The sequence below is a fragment of the Vombatus ursinus genome, unplaced genomic scaffold (genome assembly GCF_900497805.2).
Source record: "Vombatus ursinus unplaced genomic scaffold, bare-nosed wombat genome assembly UNPS02014798.1, whole genome shotgun sequence".
Lineage (NCBI taxonomy): Eukaryota > Metazoa > Chordata > Mammalia > Diprotodontia > Vombatidae > Vombatus > Vombatus ursinus.
Window position 1 is genome coordinate 58,779,042 of NW_020954576.1, and position 22,474 is coordinate 58,801,515.

The 22,474-nt window shown below is 35.1% G+C and overlaps 1 protein-coding gene across 1 annotated transcript in view; it reads left to right on the plus strand.

Annotated features, from left to right (window-relative positions):
* LOC114049493 (nuclear pore complex protein Nup133-like) overlaps nt 1-22,474 on the plus strand; it is a 68,622-nt gene that overhangs the window by 24,357 nt on the left and 21,791 nt on the right. The window contains exons 12-17 of the mRNA XM_027870733.1: nt 2,955-3,046; nt 10,019-10,182; nt 12,226-12,320; nt 14,764-14,988; nt 17,443-17,565; nt 21,227-21,326. Coding sequence (XP_027726534.1) covers nt 2,955-3,046; nt 10,019-10,182; nt 12,226-12,320; nt 14,764-14,988; nt 17,443-17,565; nt 21,227-21,326 — 799 coding nt within the window. The remainder of the gene's footprint in view (nt 1-2,954; nt 3,047-10,018; nt 10,183-12,225; nt 12,321-14,763; nt 14,989-17,442; nt 17,566-21,226; nt 21,327-22,474) is intronic.

Below are 22,474 nucleotides of genomic sequence, written 5' to 3' on the forward strand. Positions count from 1 at the left end.
ACAATCCTCCCAGATTGAAATCTCAGAGTTATTTCTGATTCTCCCCTTTTTTCTCATCCTCCATAGCCATCGTTTGCCAAATTATGTTGATTATACTTTCACAGCATCTCTTGCACCTGTATCTTCTACACTACTCTTACTGCCACTGCCCTGGTTGAAGTTTGCATCATCTACGTAGGCTGTTGTTACAGATGCCTACAACAGATGCCTACCTATTCACTTCCCCATTAAACCCTTCACATAGCATTCAGAGTAATCTTCCCAGTGCAGGGTTCTGATCACATCACTGACTTGCTCAGATCACAAGTTGACTGAACTCAGAATTTGAAGGAACCTTAGAAGCCACTAGTTGAACCTGTAGATGAACAGAAAACCGCTCTATAAAAATACCCAAGAAGTAGTCATTCTGTATTTTCTTGTCAACCTTTTATGATGGGAAAACCACCTGCCTCCCAAGACAGCAAATCCCACCTTTATTTCTAAATGGTAGGAATTTTTTTTCCTTACCGCAAGTCTAAATTTGCTTCTCACCAACTTTCACTCATTCCTATTTTCCACCCTCTTGAGGTTCAGAGCATATGTATAATCCTTCTTCTAATACCCCTTCAGATAATTGGATAGCTTTCATGTCCTCCGTAAATCTTTTCTTCTCCAGGCAAAACATTCTCAATTCCTTCAGTTATTCTCACTGCATACTCATGGTCGTCCTCTTCATCCTGAGCACCTTCCTCTGGATATTCTCTTGCTTATCAATGTCCTTCCTAAAATGTAGCCCCCAGAACTGAACACAGTACTCCATGACTAGGACAGTATAAAATGAGACTCTTGTCTTTCTAGTTTGGGCACCAGGATCCTTTGTAGCCTAAGATCACATCTGTTTTGCTGCTCATATCACATTGTTGACTGATTTTGAAGTTGTTGTCCACTAGAACTTGCTACACAGAGCATTGGTGTTAAACTCAAATAGAAATAGAGGCCACCAAACTGCATAAGGATCCCGCCACATATTGACTTTAGTTTTAAAATATAATATCTATATTTTACAGTATTTTCATTTTGTTAAATATTTCCCAGTTACATTTTAATTTGGTTTGGACTGCACCCTGGAGTGTTGCCAACCAGAAGCCCACATGTTTAACACCTCTGACCTGGAGGATAAAATCATAACTCTTAAGTTTGATATTTTTTAGAAATTTATTTTATTTTTAATTTGTGGAATAAAACAACCATTTCCATAACACAGTATAATAAAAAAGATGATTGCACATGAAACTGCAAATATGTTATGTACAACTTACTATTCATATAAAATATATAATATTATCATATAAATTTCCTTTTTTTTCTCTCCCACCCTAGAGATCACTACCGTTAGACAAAAATAGAGGGGGGTGTGTGTGTGTATAAATTATTCTATACATCTATTTATCACTTCTTTCTCCGGATGCAGATGGCATCTTCATATGTTCTTTATTGTTAATTCGGGCATTTATAATAGTCAGAATGACTTATTTTCTCAAAGTCTTTCTTAAAATAATATTGCTGTTACTATATACAGTGTTGTCTTGGTTCTGCTCGTTTCACTCTTTATTATTTCATGCAAGTCTTTCCATGTTTTTCTAAGATCATTGAGCTCATTATTTCTTATAGCACAGCTGTATTCCATCACAATCATGTACCACAACTTGTTTAGCCATTCCGCAATTGATGGGCATCCCTGCAATTTCCAGTTCTTTGCCCCCATAAAGAGAGCTGCTATAAACACTTTAGAATGTATAAGTTCTTTTCCTTTTTCCCTAATCCTCTTTGGAAATAGACCTAGTAGTAATATTGCTGGGTCAAAGGGTTTAGGCAGTTTAATAACTCTTTGGGCATAATTCCAGATTGCTCTCCAGAATGGTTGGATCAGTTCACAATTCCACTAATAATGAATTAGTGTCCCAATTTTTCCACATCCCCTCCAACATTTGTCACATTCCCCTTCAGTCATTTTAGCCAGTCTGGTAGGTGTAAAATGCTATCTCAAGGTTGTTTTAATTTTTATTTCTCTAATTATTAATTGATAAATGATCAGAGGATATAAACACGCAGTTTTCCAATGAGGAAATCAAAACAATTTATAGTCATATGGAAAAAAAAGTTTGAGATTTAAGGTCCTACACAGCCTAGTTCCAACCTACCTTTTCAGCCTTATTCATGATTTCTTTTCTTCATGTACTCTGTTGTAGCCAAACTAACTATTCCCTGAACTTGAAGTGCTCTGTATTGTCTCTGTACCTTCACACTGACCATCCTTTATGCCTAGAATAACCATAGGATTATAGCTTTAAAGCTGGAAGGGATGTAAGTAATCAGTTAGTCTGACCATATTGCTTTACAGATGAGGCCCAGAGAAGTACAGTGAGTTTCTCAAGGCCACACAGAAAGTAAATATCAAAGCAAAGTCTTCAATTTCTTTTTGTAAAATCTCACATTTTGCCATGGTGCCTTTTTGGAATGCCCTCCCTCCTCCTTTCTGCCTGTTAGAATCTTATATTTTCATTTAAGCTCAGTTTAGGGTATGTTCTCTAATCCCTCCAGCTGAAAGCTTTACCTCCTTCATTTTCCTAGAGTTCTATTTGTGATCTCTTAGTTTGTCCCAGCACTTTCTTATCAGATATATCCCCACTGGTAGATTGAAGCACTTTGAGAGTAGCAACTGCTGTTTTTATCTTTGTATCTCTGTCAACTAGCATAGTTCCTGGCATATAGTAAGTTCTTAATAAATGATTATCAAATTAAATTAAGATTGGTATTGCTTAGTTTGCTTTTATAAAGAACTCAAATAAACCTACAGGTATGTTCTGCACGTGTTTGGGCATTATTTTTTGTTGTGAATCTGTATCTAGTTATTTATTCCAACAGCTTTAAATGTTTTAGTGATTCCATCTCCAAAATATAATTTGTTATTCCAGAGTCCAGTTTTTGAAAACGCTACAAAAATGGATGTCATAGCACAAGAAGACAAGACAAGATTGCTAAAAGCTGCTTTTCTCCAGTACTGCAGGTATAAAATACTTGTGAAGCATGACTATAAGTCTAAGGATAAATTTTATTTCAGTATACCACTTAAAAAAAAAAGCTTAGCAAGTTGAAAAGGCAGGGTGAAGAAGAAAGTCATGAATTTGGAATTCACAGGACCCTGGAAAAGTTTCTTTGCTTTTCTGCTCCTCATCCTCTTTGTCTCTTAAATGTGAACATTTTAAAGCAGGTGAATGCTGAGGTCTATTCCACTTCAAAATTTTATGATCAATCCTATAACAGACCCTCAAAGGGTTGGAGTTGGAGGTTTTGCTAGTGACACTGAGGTGTGACTTTGAACTTTGCAATGTTGTAGGGTAAGAGTGGTCTATTTATGCATATCTTAAAACCAGGCGAAATCTAATGTACTTTAATGTGAAATTGAAAAAAAAACTTGTTTTCTTTCCTAGGAGGAATATGAAATAATGGTCTTTAGAGTGATGATTTTTTTAGTGAATATATTTGATTCTTGATTCTAATTCTGGCTTTGTCACTAGTGAGGTATGTGACCTTGAGCAAATATAACCTCTCAACTTAAGTTTTGCTGTCTGTAAAATAAGATCTCTGGGCTAGATCAAGGGTTTCTTGCCAGTAGGTTAGGAACTACTAGATGTATTAGATCTGAGAACCTTACTTGGTAGTTCCCCAAGCCAATTACTATTATTATACCTTGCCCCATGTGCCCCTCTCAGTGAATGAGGGGATTTTCAGGAGAGAAGGAGCACAGTAGTCAATTCTGTCCCCTTCTTTGTACTGGTCAGAGCTTTTAGCGTTAGTATGTACACGTGTTTGAAGACATACCTTCGTGATTTCAAGGTTTCTAGAAAATGAAAAATAGTTCTCCCTTCTCCCGTTCTTACCCCCCTCACCCTCCTAAAAAAAATTTGGGAAGCCCTGGACTAGCATTCTGATGTACTTATCTTTCTAAAGTTCTTGCTTTTTTGTATTTATCCTTTATACTGTTTTCATAGCTGTGTTCAGTCTTCTGGTCAGTAGGGGGTGCAATGAGACAAGCTTTTTCTGTTTTAAAAGACCCAGCCCTTAAGCAGTGGTTCCTAGTTTTTCCTTCATGTGGTCATCCATATGTGTTGTAAAAATGTTGTGACTTCATTGTGAAAGTTCTGGCAGATTTTCAGTAGCCCAGGTCAATATGGAAAGGGATCCCTGAATTTCAGAGCTTAAAGAGACCTTAAGGATCTTCTGGTTCAGTCCTTTTATTTTACAGATGAGGAAACTTGAGGCCCAATGATTTTACCAAAAGACATAAAGCTAAATAGTGGCATAACTGGGTCTAAAATCTAAGACTTCTAATTCCCAGTTGAGTGCTTTTCTGTTGGATTACACTAATAATAATGTGGCAAATCATTTTATAACAAATCCTGAGTTTTTTACTAGAGACCTCAGAATACAAATTATGAGGAGCAGTGCACGTCTTATGATAACATAAGACTCTGTCTATTAGCCTTTGCATTCCTTACGACACTTAGTAGCACTCACTGTTGAATAAATGAACAGTCCTTATGACATGTCTATCCCTTTAGGTTTCACAGAATACTACAGGGTCTTGAGGTTTGAGTAAGAGAATAATAGGTTGGCTTAAACTTGTAACCTTTTGTGTAAGGAATTCTCCCAACTATTTCTTCCACTGAATTAGACCTACAACTGTAACTTACACTTTTTATTTTCTGGGGCTTTGAGAGGTTATGTGACTTGTTCATGACACACTGCTCTTATGTGTCAAAGGTCTGACTTGAAATCCAGGTCTTTCTGATTTTAGGACCAGAATATTTATCAGTTGAGAATTTCTGTGGTGATTGTAGCCATAGAATTTAAGAAGTAAGCATTGATAGAGTTAGGCCATTTTAAAGAGATGTTCTGATTCCACTGTCTGATTTCCTTTATTTTTTTAATTTAGAAATTATTTTTATTTTGTTAAATATTTCCCAATTATATGTAAAAAAAAAATTCTAATACTCATTTTAAAAAAAATTTGATTCCCTCCTTTCCCAGGTCCCTCCCCTCATTTTGAGAAGGTAAACAATTTGATGTCGATTATATATGTGAAGTTGTACAAAATATAGTTCCATATGTTATAGCCATGTTTTAAAAGAAAACAAACAAAATGAAACAGTAAAAATAAAGTGGAAAAAAGTATACTTCACTCTGCATTCTTTCCATATTAGTCACATTATGAAAGAAAAAATAAACAAAATGAAACAATAAAAATGAAGTGGAAAAAAGTATGCTTCACTCTGCATTCAGTGTTTATCTCTCTCTGAAGGTGTATAGCATCTTTGATCATGGATCCTTCAGAATTGTCTTGGATTATTGTCTTGATTAGAGTATCTAAGTTTTTCACAGTGGATCATCTTATGATATTGCTATTACTGTGTACAGTTTTTTCCTGGTTCTGCTTATTTCACTTTGCATCAGTTCATATGAGTCTTCCCAGGTTTTTTCTGAAAGCATCCTGCTTGTCATTTCTTAAAACACAATAATTTTCTGTCACAATCATATACCACAACTTGTTCAGCCATTCCGTAATTGATGGACATCTGTTTTGTTTTATTTTTTGTGTAACCAGCTCCTAGTTTTATTTGTTAGTTCAATGGTTTTTTTTTTTAAACTTGCAATTTTATTGATTTCTCCTTTGATTTTTTTAGGATTTCTGTTTTGGTGTTTAACTGAAGATTTTTAATTGTTCTTTTTCAGTTTTTTTTTTTAGTTGTGTGCCCAATTCATTAATATGCTCTTTCTCTCTTTTATTGATGTACACATTTAGAGATAAATTTTCTCCTAAGTACTGCTTTTGCCGCATCCCACAAATCTTGGAATGTTGTTTCATTCTTGTCATTCTCTTTGATGAAATTATTGATTGTTTCTGTGATTTGTTCTTCGACCCACTCATTTTTTAGGATTAGATTATTTCATTTCCAATTAAATTTTAATCTATGCTTCTATTGCCCTTTATTAAATGTAACTTTTATTACATTATGGTATTTAAAAGTTGAATTTAATATTTGTTTTTCCTGCGTTTGGTTGTGAGGTATTGATGCCCTAATTCATGATCATTTTTTGTGAAGGTGCCCTGTAAGCTGAGGAAAAGATATCTTCCTTTCTGTTCCCATTCAGTTTTCTCCAGAAATCTTTTCAAAGATTCTGTCTATCTCTTTGATTTCTTTCTTGTTTGTTTCATAGTTAGATTTATCTAGCTCTGAGAGGCAAAAGTTGAGGTCCCCCATTAGTATAGTTTTATTGTCTACTTTCTCCTGTAATTTGTTTAACTTTTCCTTTAAGAATTTGAATGCTATGCCATTTGGTACATATATGTTAAGTATTGCTATTTCTTCTTTGTCTATGGTTCCTTTTTGTAAAATGTAATTCCCTGCTTATACCTTTTAATTAGGTCTGTTTTTCTTCCCTGTCACCATAGTAGCTTTTTGTGGTCAGGTTCTTTTGTCGTTGTTATTGTTGTTGTATTTTTCCACCCTATTTCTTGATTTGGAATTTGTCATTATTAGGCTTTGTTTCAGGTGTAAGGGGTGGAGGGGCAGTGTCTCAAGCTTCAGGCTTTTTCTCACTGCTGTGTTCAGTGCTAGTTGTTGGGGTTTAGAAGTTTTTGGTACTTTGTAGCTGGTGTGATATATGGACCCAGAAGTGAGCCTAGGCAATGGCGATGCCAAACAAAGTCTAGTCCTGCCTCCAGTGCTAGCACCTGAGTCCCTTATACTCTCTTTCTGACCAGTTGCTAAGTCCCCTTACTGTCTTTGGCTTGGTAACTCCTGAAGCTGCTGCTGCTGCTTCTGTTGCTACCACCTAGTCTTTTTTTTTTTTAATTAATTTATTTTGAGTTATCAACAATCACTTCCATAAGCTTTTGAGTTTTAAATTTTTTCCCCCTCCCTCCTAACCTCCCTCTCTAAGGCGGCGCGCAGTCTGATATAGGCTGCACATATACATATAACATATTTTCACATTAGTCATGTTGTAAGGAAGAATTAGAACCAATAGAAGGAACCATAAGAAAGAGGAAACAAAACAAAAAAGAAGGAAAAAAAAGAGCAAACCAGTATGCTTCAATCTGCATTTAAACTCCATAGTTCTTTCTTTGGATGTGGATAGCATTTTCCATCATGAGATTTTTGGAGATGTCTTAGATCTTTGCATTGATGAAAAGGGCTTAAATCTATCAAAGTTAGTCATTGCACAATGGCTGCCACCTAGTCTTACCAGTGGTGTTTCATCCATGTGCATTCTGGGCCAGCCTCCATGTGTCATAAATCTCGATTTCTGAACTTCTGAGTTGTCTTGGATTGGAAGAATGTCTCACTCTCACCTTTGGTTAACTCTGCCACTCCAGAATTTGATTTGAGGTAGTATTTTAAAGTTGTTCGGAGCAGAATGTTGAGAGGGCTTTGTTTAATTTCTTTTAAAGGGAAAGGTGATATCATTACTAATTGCTTGTTTAAATAGATGAAAATGGAATTACTTTATTTGTACATTATATCTTTTTTTATTATTCGTCTTCTTGCTTTTTCTGATCTTTGCACTGACAGTTTTGAACTATACACGGGTAACTTATTTATGGATGATCCTCACTTCCTGTATTTTAAAATATAATCTTTTTTGTGAGTGATATTGTTTGTGCATACCATAGCTAGCACATACCAACTAGTTTCTTGAAGAAAATGTTCATGATATAAAGACATGAGGTTTCTGTGTAATCTATACTGCTTTGGTCTCTCTTATACTTTTCTTGAATCATGCTATTTCTTACCACCCTATCCTTTTCCTTCCTTTTTATTGAAGTCATTAAGTGTGTAGATTTAATTTGGAGGGTGGTAGGAAGTTCTTTATAGAATTCTCTACTTCTCTATTCTTAGCAACTAATGTTGGTATGTAAATTGCAATATTTTTCATGGTATTTTTTTTTCCAGCTACTTATCAATATTATGGTATGAGATCAGTCATTTAACAAGTACTTCTTAGGTATCTATCATGTGCCAGGCACTGTTCTAGACACTTAGGAAACAAAGAAATAAAACAGTCCCTGCCCCTATGGAGCTCACATTCTGTCTGTAGAGATAACATATACATACACACACATATTACACACACACACACACACACACACACAAACTCATTAACATATATGTGAGTATGTACACTCAAGTGTCTTGCTGGAGCCATACATATTCAAAGCTGCTTCTAAATATGAGGTAAATTTTTTATGGAGAAGAACCCTAGAATCTGAAGATCAGGAAAGGCTTCATATAGAAAGTAGTGCTTGAGCAGAGTTTTGAAGGAAACAAGGTATTTTAAGGGAGAAAGGAGTGCATTCTAAGCGTGGGAGACAAACTGCTGGAAAAGACAAAATTATTAGGGCATTGAAGGATTAATATATAAGATAGCTGAAAGAGAGAAAGATATTCAAGGTATGGAAAAATTCTCAGATTTTATTTATACCCAGAAAAGCTTACTGTGTGCCTATTCTTCCATCTATTAAAAAATCTGAGTATTGTCTATACTTTGGAAGGTATTATTAAGGAACATGCAAGCTTTCATAAGCAATATTCAATTGTGGACTACACCTTTCCATACTTTAATTATGTATGCACCTGTTGTATCTTCTCAGTAGATTGGAAGCTCCTTAAGGACAAGGACTTTCACTTTCGTCTCTCTGTCCTTAGGGTCATGACCTCCACACCACTATAGGGAATCTGAGAAAGATTTTGTGAAGAACTTTAAATTTAAAAAATTAGCAATGAAAATTGCACATGGACCACAGAAATTACATGATCACTAATTATAAAAAATTTATACCAAAGTTTAACCATTGTAAATATATTACCACAGTTAAAAAAAAAAGATCTCAGAAAGTTCCTTAGAGAGCAAATATTTGACCTATTTACCAAGCAGAGATGGTAGCCATGGGCAACACCAGTTTAGAATATGAACATGTTTGTAAAATTTTATGAATTAATACGATAGACAGATATGAATCATATTGACTCATAAATCCAAGAATCATTGAAGAGTGAAACTTTTTTAAAGAAATTGTGGCTAGAAATTCAACTAAGCAGAATTATTCCCTGGGACATTTAGGGATAAAAATGGAAAGAAGACAATAAACAGAAGAAAAGTGAAAAAGATCTGTAAAGATTACTATAGCACACTTTTTTATCATCATCAAAGAAAGTGGAAAAATCATACTAGGACTTGAGTATCACAGTCCTGAGCATGCTTATAGAGATGGTAAGAATTTCACAAAAAAGAACAAAAATAGACAAAGCAGCCTTATTACACTGTCATACTGGAAGAGACAAAATTATGAGGGCATTGAGGGATAAGTATGTAAGGTAGTAGAAAGAGAGAAAGATATTCAAGTTATAGAAAAATTCTCAGACTTAAAACCAGAAAAAGCTAACTATATGCCTAATTTCCCATCTATAAAAAAATCTTCCTGAGCATTATCTTTACGTTGGTGGGTATTAATAAGGAGCATGCAAGATTTCATAAACAATATTCAGCCATGGACTTGATTAAAGATGTAGCGACTATAAGATCCCATTGTGTTAATTGTTTGATGATTATGAAAAGAGACTAGACCAGATTCCCTGGTGTCTACCTGCATCCCTCAAGGATAATAGATTTCCTTGAGGCAAGAATAGAATAGTGATTAACAGGAGAACTGAACTTCTAAACTTAGCTCATAGGCAAAGAAACAAATGTGCCTTGATCAATCATACAAAATGGGATAGTGATACAGAATTGGTTCAATTACAGAATAGAATCAATATTAAAATGATATAAAATCAATTTAATTTTTTCAGGATTATTCTCTTAATCGGATTAGGCATCTGTTGACTTTTTACATTTGTGCCTTCAGTGAAAGAAATCTAATAAATGATTATTTATATACCTGTGTAATTTAAAAACCTTTCCAATTTTATTACAGAAAAGATCTAGTTCATGCTCAAATCATGGTTGATGAACTGTTTTCATCTCATACTGATTCGGATTCTGACATTGAACTAGATAGAGCTGTGACCCAAATCAGTGTTGACTTGGTGGATGACTACCCAGCTTCTGATCCACGATGGGCTGAATCTGTCCCTGAGGGTAAGAAAATTTAAAAATAAGGTTTTAACATTGGTATTACTATTATTCTGAGAAAGGGAAGGGTATCTTAGTTTTCTTTTGTAAAAAAATTATAGGGGCAGCTAGGTGGCACAGTAGATGGAACACCGGCCCAGGAGTCAGGAGGAACCTGAGTTCACATTTGACCTCAGACACATAACACTCACTAGCTGTGTGACTCTGGGCAAGTCACTTAACCCCAATTGCCTCACCAAAAAAAAAAAAAAATTATAATAGTAACCACTATTATAGCAATTTATGAAATAACAAGACATAATAGTCAATGAGCATTTATTAAGTGCCTCTTTGCTATGTGCCAGGCACAGTGCTAAGCCCTGAGGATACAAAGAAATGCAAAAGACATTTCCTGCCCTCTAGAATCGCTCAATCTAATTCCAACAGAGGGAAGTCACTAGAATTGGGATTGGGAAAGACTTGTTTTTTAATTTTAAACTTTTAAAATTAATTTATTTTAAATTATCAACAATCACTTCCATAAGCTTTTGAGTTTTAAATTTTTCTCCCCCTCCCTTCCTACCTCCCTCTCTAAGATGGCATGCAATCTGATATAGGCTATACATATACATTACTAATAAACATATTTTCACATTAGTTATGTTGTAAGGAAGAGTTAGAACCAATAGGAGAAACCACCAGAAAGAACAGAAGAAGACAGCACAACAGAAGAAAAAAAAAATAGCAAATAGTATGCTTGAATCTGCATTCAAATTCCTTAGTTCTTTCTTTGAATGTGGATAGCATTTTCCATCATGAGGCCTTTGGAGATGTCTTAGATCCTTGGGAAAGACTTTCTTTAGAAGATGAGATTTTAGCTGTGATTTCAAGGGAGCCAGGAGATGTAAATGATGAAGGAGAGCATTCTGGCAATGGGGGACAACCAGTGAAAATGTCCAGAGCTGAGAGATGGTGTGTCTTCTTTGATGTACAACAGAGAGGCCAGTGTCACTGGATATGATCATATTTTTATTTTTTCCCTTGTGTTAAGGTTTGTGATATTTCTACATGTGAAACCATCTTTACATTCTACTTATAAATTCTACTTCACCCCAATAGTTTGGTTTTTTTTTGACATGTGCTGTTATATTCTTTTTGCAGGTATTTTATTTAGTATTTTATGTCAGTATAAATTAGTGCCACTAGTCTGTGGTTTTCTTTTTTAGCATTGTTTTCAGTTTAGGGATCAACATCTTATTTGCTCATGTAAGGAATTGGGTAGTTTACCATATCTTTCTATGTTTTGAAATAAGCTTTATTAATTTAGGAGTTATTTGTACTGTAGAAATTTGATAGAATTTACTTTTGAATATCTGGACTACATTAAGCCTAGTATCTATTTTTGCAGATCAGCTCTGAAATCTGCTAACTATGCTATCTTGGGGAGGTATATTTACATCAATTTTTTTTCATTTCTTAAAGTAGATTGTTAACTATAATTTTTATTAACATATAGCATATATGATCAGGAACTAAATGATGAATTTAACATAGTTATTGTTTTCAGCTGACATAAATCACATGTGTGACAACAAAAGTGACAACTCTTGGTATCAGAGTCTCCTTCTTTATCCTCTGTTCGTTATAAAAGACTGCTAGAGTTTGCATTGTAGTTTTTTTTTTTTTGAGTAGTTTCCATTGCTAAAATTAAGAAAATTGAGTATACCTACTTGGTTCCCAGTTGATGGCTTGTCGTCTCTATAGATGTCAGCCTTTCAGTGCTATAAAATGATTAAACTTTTTTAGTGAGATGATTATGCAGAAATATCAGAGGGAGGATCTCTCTCCTGATAGCAGTAGAATTGTTTAAAAAAGTGGAATCAGAGTCCAAACACAGAATATTTCAGTCTCAAAAATGTTCCTTTAAATTTTATAATTCTTGGGTGATGTTACCAATAGTTGTCTTTCTGTGTGCCTAATGCTTGGTTTTTTCTTTGTCTTTTTTTTATTAGCAATGACATAAAACTAGAACACACTTAGTATTCAAATTTTATTATTATGTTTTAACAGAAGCGCCAGGATTCAGTAATACATCGCTTATTATTCTTCATCAACTAGAAGACAAAATGAAAGCCCATTGTTTCCTTATGGATTTTATTCATCAAGTAAGAGTCTAAATTGTTGAGAACTTTAGACACCCAGGACCAAAACACTCCTGGAGACATGTGGGTTTACCACATCTTTTTAAACAAATGTTTTATTAATGCTTTTAAAAATCAATACTTTCATTTCCCACTATCTTTGCCCTCCTTCCCTGTCCTCTGCAGTAGATCTCTTTCTTGTAACAAAGAAATACAGTTAAAACAAACTATATACTATATATAAATATATATATGTTTTATAAACTATATGAAAATATATTTGACGTATTGACTGTGTCTGACAGCATATACCCCACTCAGTCCTTACACTCTACCTCCATTCTACTGAGAGCAGAGAGGTACATTTCATCATTAGGCTCCCTGAGTTAGATTAGTAATTGCATTGATCTGAGTTCTAATGTCCTTTAATGTTTCTCCCTTTGTCATTTTGGTCATTGTGTGTATAGTTCTCTTGGTTCTACTTTTTTACTTCACTCAATGTCAGTTCATATAAGTCTAACCAAATTTCTGAGTTCTTCATATTGTTTATTATGGCATAATATTCTATTAACTTCAAATGCCAGATTTTATTTATCCATTATTTCTAGTTTTTTGCTACCACAAAGAGCGCTGCTATGAATTGTGTGTGTGTGTATTTCTGTCATTGATTTCCCTGGATTATATTCTCGTTCTTTCTGTCTCTCTGTCTCTCTCTCTCTCCCCCTCTCTCCCTCTCTCTCTCCCTCCCTCCCTCTTTCTCTTCATATACACACACACACACACACACACACTCTAATAGAGAAATTATTGGATCAAAGCATATGAACAATTTAGTGACTTTTCACACGTAGTTCCAAATTATTTTCCAGAGTCATTAGACTATTCAAAACTCCCTTAGTAGTCAGTAGTACTAATGTGCCTGTCTTCTAGTTATCCCACCAGCATTGTCTTACTGTATTTTTTTAAACCATTTTTGCCTGTTTAATAGTCATGAGGTACTACGATTTTTTTCCAGTCCATACAGTGAAGATAATGGAAAATCCAATCCTTTTAATGTATTTTATTGAGAGTGTTGCCATTGTAGGCATGATCTGTAATCATAAATGAATAATATCCTATATTTTCTGTATTTAAGAAGAAAAAATTCTGGAAATTTGGGGAAGAACTTTATAACATAAAAATAAGTTTGAAATTTAGGAGGGGGAAGTAAGAAAAATTGATTTATTAAGTAAGATGTGACAAAGGTCATGTTTATATAATGCTTTAAAGTTTACCAGATGTTCTCACAACAGCCCTATCCAGTTGGTATGAATATTATTATTCTTATTTTATGTATGAAGGGCCAAGTTCAGAGAGAATTGCCCAACGTGACCTAGCTAATGAGTGGCAGAGGTAGCACTTAAACCCAGTTCTCCATTTCCATCAAAAAAAAGAAATAACTTGTTTGGTCAGACGGTTGGAGTTTTCTTAAATATGGATTAGGAAGAATGTTTACTGCTGGATATAATTGTCCCGCAGTCATTTATTAGCCTCCTTCAAGAAATAGTAGTTGCCTTACAAAGGAAAAAAAAAACCCACTCAAATTCATTAACATAGTTATGATGAGGTTTGTTTTTTTTTAAATTACTCTATCATTAAGGGTTTGTTATGGACTTTTTGTCCTGAATTTTACATCCTTTTAATTTTGAGCTTACTCTATTCTTTTTGCCCTAGCAAGAGAACTTTAGTGCTATATTTACTGTACAATTCATCCCCTAAACTTTCTGTCTTCCTTCTAATCAGGAATTTTTAAGAATTTCACATAAGGATTTGCCTATATCTATGTCATGTTTTACTCTTCTTTTCTTTTGTGTTACATGTTGCTTTATGTCATAGGTTGAATTATCTAAGTATGTTTTTTGTTTATTTTCATTAAAATAATTTACTGAGATAAATCTAAACTGAACATGGAAATACAGTAACATAATAAATATAGTAATATAATATGATCTAACTTCGTTATGTGTCCAGAATGAGTTTCACTTATAAGAATTGTTCAGTGCTAGAATATAAAAAAAATTATCTTTCATAGAAATAAATATTTGGTAAATGCTACTGAGTCAAGGATATACCTGAAATTTAGAACTGCCAAGTTGGTTGCTACAAGGTATATAGGTGATAATGTCAAAAGTCAAGGCAAGAAGGAGGCATCGAACCAAGAAGGTCTACAAGTTGTAGGAAAGGGTATTTCCAAGAACAAATACTGAAGTGGTTCCTCAGGTTTAGTTTGCCCTTAGACTTCTTCGATACTGCTGATAGAATGAGGATGAGAAGCCTATAAGAGCTCCCTGACCTTGGCTAGAAAAGGGTCAGATATGATAAGAATCAAAGAGATTTCTTAAAATCAATCTGGGTGAAAATTTAACTAGATTTTTAAAATGTTACTACAAATCCTTTCTAAGAGCATGTGGTCTATCTTTTTTACAAGGTTGGCTTATTTGACCGTCTGGGCACTTCTCCATTAAGAGGGATGCCCATGGCAACCCGGCTGTTGCTCTGTGAACATGCCGAAAAGTTGTCGGCTGCCATTGTTCTCAAGAACCATCATTCTAGACTTTCTGACCTGGTGAATACTGCTATCTTAAATGCTTTAAGCAAAAGAGAATGTGATGTTCCGCCAAGTCTTACTCCTGCGGATGTCTTTTTTAGAGAGGTAAGATGCTATCTTTCTTGGTATTTATCTGTTTGGTAAAGCTATAATGTAAATATATGTAATTATGTATGTAAATATATAATACAGTACATTACATGCTGTATGTAATATATACATTTAATATAAAGATACTTATCACTTGAATAAATAAGAAGGGAGAGTTTGAGGAGAAAGGTAATGAAATCTGTTTTTTATGTGTCGAGTTTGAAATACCTATGGGGCATCCAAATCAAGATGTTAAAAGGGAGTTGGTGATGCAGGACTGGAGAGCTCAAGAGAGCCACTCTTGCTGGAAATAGAATTCTAGGAGTCATCTGCATAATAGTAATGATTGAATATGGAAGCTGATGAATTAGTATGTGAGATAGTATAAAGGGAATAGACATGAGGCTTTGGAAGACACGCTTGGTGAGTGGGCATCAGCAAAGAAGACTGAGAAGGAGCAGGCAGATAAATAGGAGGAGAACCAAGAGCAAGCAGTGTCAAGAAAATCTTGAGACGAGAGAAGATCCAGGAGGAGGTGATAAATGGTTTTAAAGATTGCAGGTAGTTTTTTGGATTTAGTAATTAAGAGATCATTGGTAACTTTGGAGAAGGCACTTTCAGTTGAATGATAAGGTTTGAAACAAGATTGCAGAGAATTTAGAAGCAAATGATAGAGGAAATGGAGGCACCAAGCTGAAGAATGTGGCAAAGAATGGGAGGAGTGAAATAGGATGGTAGTAGTAGGGATGGGTAAATTGAGGGATTTTTAAAGATGGAGGAGCATGGGTGTTTATAGGCAACAGGGAAGGAGCCAGTAGATAGAGATTGAAGATTAGGGAAAGAGTATAAATAATAATGGCGATAGTCTTTTGGAGAAGATAGAAGGGCTAGGATCAAGGGTGCGTGTAGAGGAATTGTCCTTGGCAAGGAGAAGGGCCACCTGTTCATCCAAGATAGGATTGAAAGAGAGATAAAGGGAGATGATGCCTGAGTGATATAAAATTTGGAGATAACCATGTTGCGCCTCATTTTTTTGTGGTGAAATATGAGGCAAGTTCCATGGCAGAGAGTTTGGAGGGAAGAATTACTGTGAAAGCTTGAGGGAAGATAAAAAGATTTAGAATAGTTGCTGTGGACTGTGGGAAAGTGAAATTGATTAGGGTGCAGTAGAACGATTGCCTTGCTGAAGATAGAGCCAAATTGAGTTTACATAACAAATTTGTAGTGGTCCCATTTGGTAAGGTTTCATTATTTCCTCCAGCTCTACCCAGTAACTCATGAATAGGAGCAAAAGAGACATGTGGTGGAAGTAAACTAGGGTTGGGGTTTAGCAAAGTATGATTGTGATAGGACAAAGATCAAGGGATTCAAGAAGACAAGTTAGCGTGAATTAGTTCACCAAGGAGTTGAGATGCAGAAGGGAGGATAGTGTAGCTAATGCAAAGGTGATGGCCTGGAAAATAGCCGAGAGGTTGAGGGAATGGAAGTGAGGATGAAGAACATGTTTAGTTCATAAGGCTTGGGGGAAAATGGAGTGTTCAGTGTCTGGAGTGTGTTAGGATGTTAATTCTCCAGCACGTTATACATTGTATAAGGTAGGTAAGTAGTATAGTAGCTAGAGTGCTGGAATTGAAATCAGGAAAATCTAAGTTCAGGTCTTGCCTTAGATTCTTACTAGCTGTATAACTTTAAGCAAGTCACTTAACCTTTCCCAGCTTTAGTTTTTTCACCTATAAAATTGACATAATAATAGCATTTGCCTCAGGATTATTGTGAAGGTCAAATGAAAGAATATGTAAACTGCTTTGCAAAACTTAAAGCAGTATATAAATATTAGCTATTGTTATTTTAAATTGAATTTCTAATATGATTTCTTCTTGGTTTTTATTAAGTTTTTAAAATCACAGATGTGAGTTCTTTGATGTTGGGAACTCCTAATGAGAAACTTCTTCCACCAATGTAGATTGGAACCTTCTTTGCAACTTATATAGTGTTAGATATGTTAATGACTTTTATGAATTAACTTTTGTATCCTGCTACTTTAATAAAGCTAATAATAATCTCAATTTCTTCACTAATTTTCTAGAGTTTTCTTAGTGAATCATCATGTAAACTGAAAACAGGGGTAATTTTATGTTTGCTAACATTTTACCTTTATTAAATTTTGTTCTCTAATTTTTATAGTTAACATTTTTAGAACTATGCCAGACAATAGTAGAGAAAAGTACTATCTTCATGTTACCCTTGTTTGTGTTGAGAAAACTTTCAGTGCTTCTCCACTGCAAATCTATCTCTTGGGTTTTAAATATGTGTTTTTGATTATATTAAAGAAATAACCTTTTCATATCTGTGCTTTTTAGGGTGTTTAACATAAATATATGCAGTATTTTGTCACAGTATTTTTCTGTGTCTCTTGGCAAAATGTGTACCTTAATGTTCATTGTAAGTCTTCTGTGTTTCTTTTCACAGGTATCACAGATAGATACCATCTTTGAATGTTTATTGGAACAAGAAGAACAAATCTTGAAAGATACCCCAATGGAATCTGTTGAATGGGCTCAGGTGGTGGTCAATGTGAACAGCATCCTGAAGGTACTAAAATGTAGTGCAGTACACTTATTTAAAGGACAGATGAAAAGTCTAGATTTCAGTAAATTAAAATATTAAACTAGGAAGGGCCTGTTGTAGAAGATGTGATTTGAGCTGAGTCTTAAAGGAAGCCAGGAGGCAGAGATGAGGAAACAGAGCATTTCAGGCTTGGAAGACAGTATGGAAAGAAATGAAAAGGTTGGATGCCAGATATTCCATTCTGGTAACTATTCAGGAATTTGTGGTTTTAGCCACGTATTCATTATAATGAGTTTTTTTTTTAAAAAGTGATTAGGGGCAACTAGGTGGCACCAGCCACCTGGAGTCAGGAGGACCTGAGTTCAAATCTCAGATACTTGACACTTAATAGCTGTGTGATCCTGGGCAAGTCACTTAACCCATTACCTAGCAAAGAAAAAGGAAAAAAAAGTGATTAATTGTGCATCAGTACTTCAAAAAATCTGTTATTTCCTTACTATGTGGGCCCTCTTTCCACAACGCAGATTATAACTCTTCCATAGTATAGTAGATAGGTCCATGCATTCCTGAGGTCAAGAAACCAGGTTGCCGTCCTACTCAGACTCAGGCTTTCCCTCAAGACAGTCTTGGGCAATACTGGAAGTTTTTTTAGATTGTTAGGACTCTCTTTTCCTGAATGTATACTCCATTGGCTTAACTTTTAAGAATGCTGTGTACCTCTCCTCAGATTAAGCATCATAGTAAAATTTTATTAGGGGAATAGTTATGAACCATATAATACATATTTATTAAACACCTACTATGTTCATAATGCTACCAATGAAGACAACTGACACAACACCAACAACTACCAACCAATATGCCTACTTTCCCATCTCTACAAAATATTTCTGAGATTCATTTATACATGAATTAAGGGCATCCTTGATGAGAGGTTTTAAGAAGGAAACAGGTAAACTTTCACAAGTGCCATTCCATGGCAAGGGTTCTTAACATTTTTTATGTCATAAACCCATTTGGGAGCCTAGAGAAGCCCTTGAACCCCTTTTCAGACTAATGTTTTAAAATTCATAAAATAAAATACATAGTGTTACAAAGGAAACCATTTATATTGAGATAAAGATATAATCCCCTCCCCCAAGTTAATGAAATCTACTAAAGACAGACCTTTAGAACTCCTTGGAGCCTAGGCCAAGAATCCCAGTTCCACAGTAATATTCTCTTCAATATGAAAGTTGTTAGAAAGATACATCCTTGCTGTGTTTATTGTTTGTTGATTATGAAAAAGCATTTGATTCAATAGAGCATAATATTGCCTTTGAGATTCTCTTTCAGTAAGATATCTGGCATCCATACAGCAAAATAATTTGAGTCCTTAAAAAAATATAACAATAGAAATAGCCCTTTTTAATGACTCCCTGATCATAAATTTCAGTCAAGGCATAAAATAGGGAGGTTTCTGTCTATCACCTAGATGGAGGAAATCTAGAACATATCTTAAGAGGAATTTCCCATGAATAGTGAGGTCCTTCATATGTTCCTGATTGTGGATGATGTGCTGTTTTCATCAAGCCCTGAAATATTAAAGAACTTACTAGAAAAGAACTGTAACCACCCAAAATAGGTTTGGCCTGACCATGCAAATAGGAAAGACCAAGTAGATGAAGAATGTTTATTGTACAGATATGCCATGTGATTAAATGGGCAACTTGAGGTAGCTAGGTGATGTATTGAATAGAGCATCGGACTTGGAATCAGGAAGAACAGAGTTTGATTCCTGCCTTAGATACCTACTACTACTAATAGCTGACATTGATGTAATGCTTGCCATGTGCCAGGAACTATGCTAAGCACTTTACAATTATCTCATTTGATCCTCCCAACACCCCTGGGAGGTAGGTGCTGTTATTATCTCCTCTTTACAGATGAGGAAACTGAGACAAACAGATTTAGTAACTTGCCCAGGGTCACACAGTTACTAAGTGTCTTAGGCTGGATTTGAGTTCTGGTCTTCCTGACCTCAGGCTTAGCATTCTATCCACTGTACTTCCTAGCTGCCCCCACTTAGCTATGTGACTTTAGTCAAGTTATTCAACATTTTACCTAGTTTTCCTTCTGCAAAATGGGGCTATATTAGCACCTGCCTCCAAGAATTGTGAGGATCAAAAGAGAGCAAAAACATAAATAAATAAAACCTCTTGAATAAAACTAGAGGAAGAAAGCAGTCAGGCTTGCTTTCAGGAAATGTCCAGTTCTTTGAAAGACCCTTGGCTTCTGGAAACAGGCTTAACTTTTTAAAATACAGACAATTTTCACTTTAAGTGGACTGGTCTGCAGACCTCTATGTAAAGTGATTTTTACGTAACGCAAATTTGCCCCATCCCCACCCCCATTTCACTTGTTTGTTCTTCCATTCTCAAAGAGGACCATGGCATCAAGAAAGTAATGCCATGACTTGTAAGTGAATTGGATTTAAGTGAGAGAGGGCTGTGCAAAGTCACCAGCCTCACTTTCTCCTCTGGGGCCGCCTGGGTCCAGTAGCAAGATATAAATCAGGACAACTGAAGATGGCCCCGGATGCAGTGGTGACCTTGGCCTTTTTAAGCTAAGGTCTTTACCAATTCTCTGTTTAACAAAGACATACACAAAATGATATCTTTATACAAGTCATAAAATGTACTAAACTGCAGATATACTAAATACTCTACCATGATAATAAACAGAATTATGAAATGAAAGATAAAGTTAATGATAAAGCTTGCATAGTACTATATGGTAAAATAAACATAAGTGTGCAAAATGTTTCCCCTTCACCCCCTAACCTTTATCACTACTGGTTTTCTGTGCAACTTTTTTTTTATGGTGCTTTTGAGACATGTTTGGACAATGACTCTCTTTTTTTCCCCTCATATATCTGACAATAGCAAACAATATTTTCCTCAACTGATATTTTACAATTCTTTACATAAAGGTGAATTTGCATAATGTGAATTTGTGTAAAGTAAGAATTGTCTGTACCAGTGTTATTGTATGACTGAGAGACATACAATGCATTAATTTTGAAAGAATTGAAAATGAATATTGCATAGACGACAATATGTGGGGTTTGAATAGGGTATACCACATAAACAGTGAAGAACTTTAAAGAATAGGAATAAAAAATGTCAGTAAGACAGGAAAAAAAAAGATGAACTTGTCACATGAAGAGAGTGAGCAATGCCACACAGGTAGTTTGATTGCACCACCGGCATCCTGATGTCAAGAGAAAGTGAAGCAGGTCTCCAACATTTTGGGCAGATCATTTTTGATGAATTTATTTGAGGACATGGACAATAGCTGCATAGTCTTGGCTGACATGCCTAACTTGCAATCAGCGTCATTGGAAGGAACATTCACATTGATAAAATCACATCGATTTGAGAATATTCTGTCATATGCACTAAGTACTGTCTATTTAATTTTTAATTAAATTTCTTTGTAAGGTGCTTACATTTCTGGTTTTATCTATTCTTTTAAAAAACTGTAATTTATGGTAATAGAAATATAAAGCGTAGGAAATTTTTTTTTCAAGTACACATATCTTAATAGGTGTTAGTAGCATAGTTAGATTTTTTTTGTTTCAGCTTAAATTCAAAAATGTTTTGAATTTCCATTTTCAGAAATAAGTAATTTCTTGTTTTCCCAGGATATGCTACAAGCAGCCAGTCAGTATCGCCAAAGTAGAAATACCTTATATAGAATGGAAGAACTCCCAGAAAAAGAACCTGAATATGTTCCTTGGACAGGTAAGCTTCTAAAAATTAAGAACATAAATCTAGTTTTTATTTCTTGTTAAAAATGTTTATTTCTAATGGTTTATTGTATCCATGAGTTATATTTTTCCATAAACTAGTTTTGTAAATAAAAATTCAAAATTCTACTGCTCCCCCAATACATGCTTGCTCAGACTGGGACAGCATCACATGAGCACTAAGTGTGAAGAGAGAGCTCAGCTAGAGAGAACTGAGGAGCACAGAAATTGGGGCAGAACATATGTTGACAAAATGTGATATTTTACTAAGCTTGAGGAAGAGAGCCTAGCATCCAACTGGGGCCAGTTCCGTCCCCACTATAATTCATTTGGAGCAGAGATCAAAGCTGGGGAGTCAAATTGTCCAATGTGGGAAGATGCAGAGATGGCTTTGATATCCAGCCCCCAGGAAAACCATCATCAAAGGGGAAGAAGTCAGGTAGTGAGTAATAGGGAAAAATACGGGGGAAAGAATGAAATTACCGAAGATCTCAGGAGGAATAAAACTGAAAGACTTTAAGCATAACCAGATAACAGGGAAAATATTAATAACAGAAGGGAATATGGCCTCGATCAGGTAGAAGAGTCCAAACATCCATGATTAAATATTGTAAGACAGGAAAATTAATTAACACCTGATGAGATGAGGATCCTATGGATTTCCAAGAGAACATGGAATCCATCATGGTGTTCTTGAAATACTTGAAAGAGAAATAAGAATTGTGAGAGCAGAATTTATGCCTACACAGCAGAAATTATTGATTCAGTAGAAAAACTTGAATCCATGGCAGCAAGTCTCACCAAGGAAACAAAAGAAAGAATCATTTATTGGGAATGGAGCTACACAGAAGTGAGAGATAGTCTAGAAGAGGGGGGAAAGCAATATCATTAAAAGAAATCATGATAAATGCTTTTACAAGTAAAATATAGCAATCTCAAAGGAAGAATGTATAGGTGATTTAAGGATTGTAGTTCTTCAAGCAAAACACTACAAATCAAAAAACCTGTACGCTATAAGGCAAGAAATAATGCAAGAAAACTGCCCAGAGAACAAAGTGCCAATGAAAATAATTTGCAGATCACCTCTAAACATAGTTAGAAGCTGGGCCTTGAGTGATGTTTTTTGAAGCCTGCCTCTTCCAG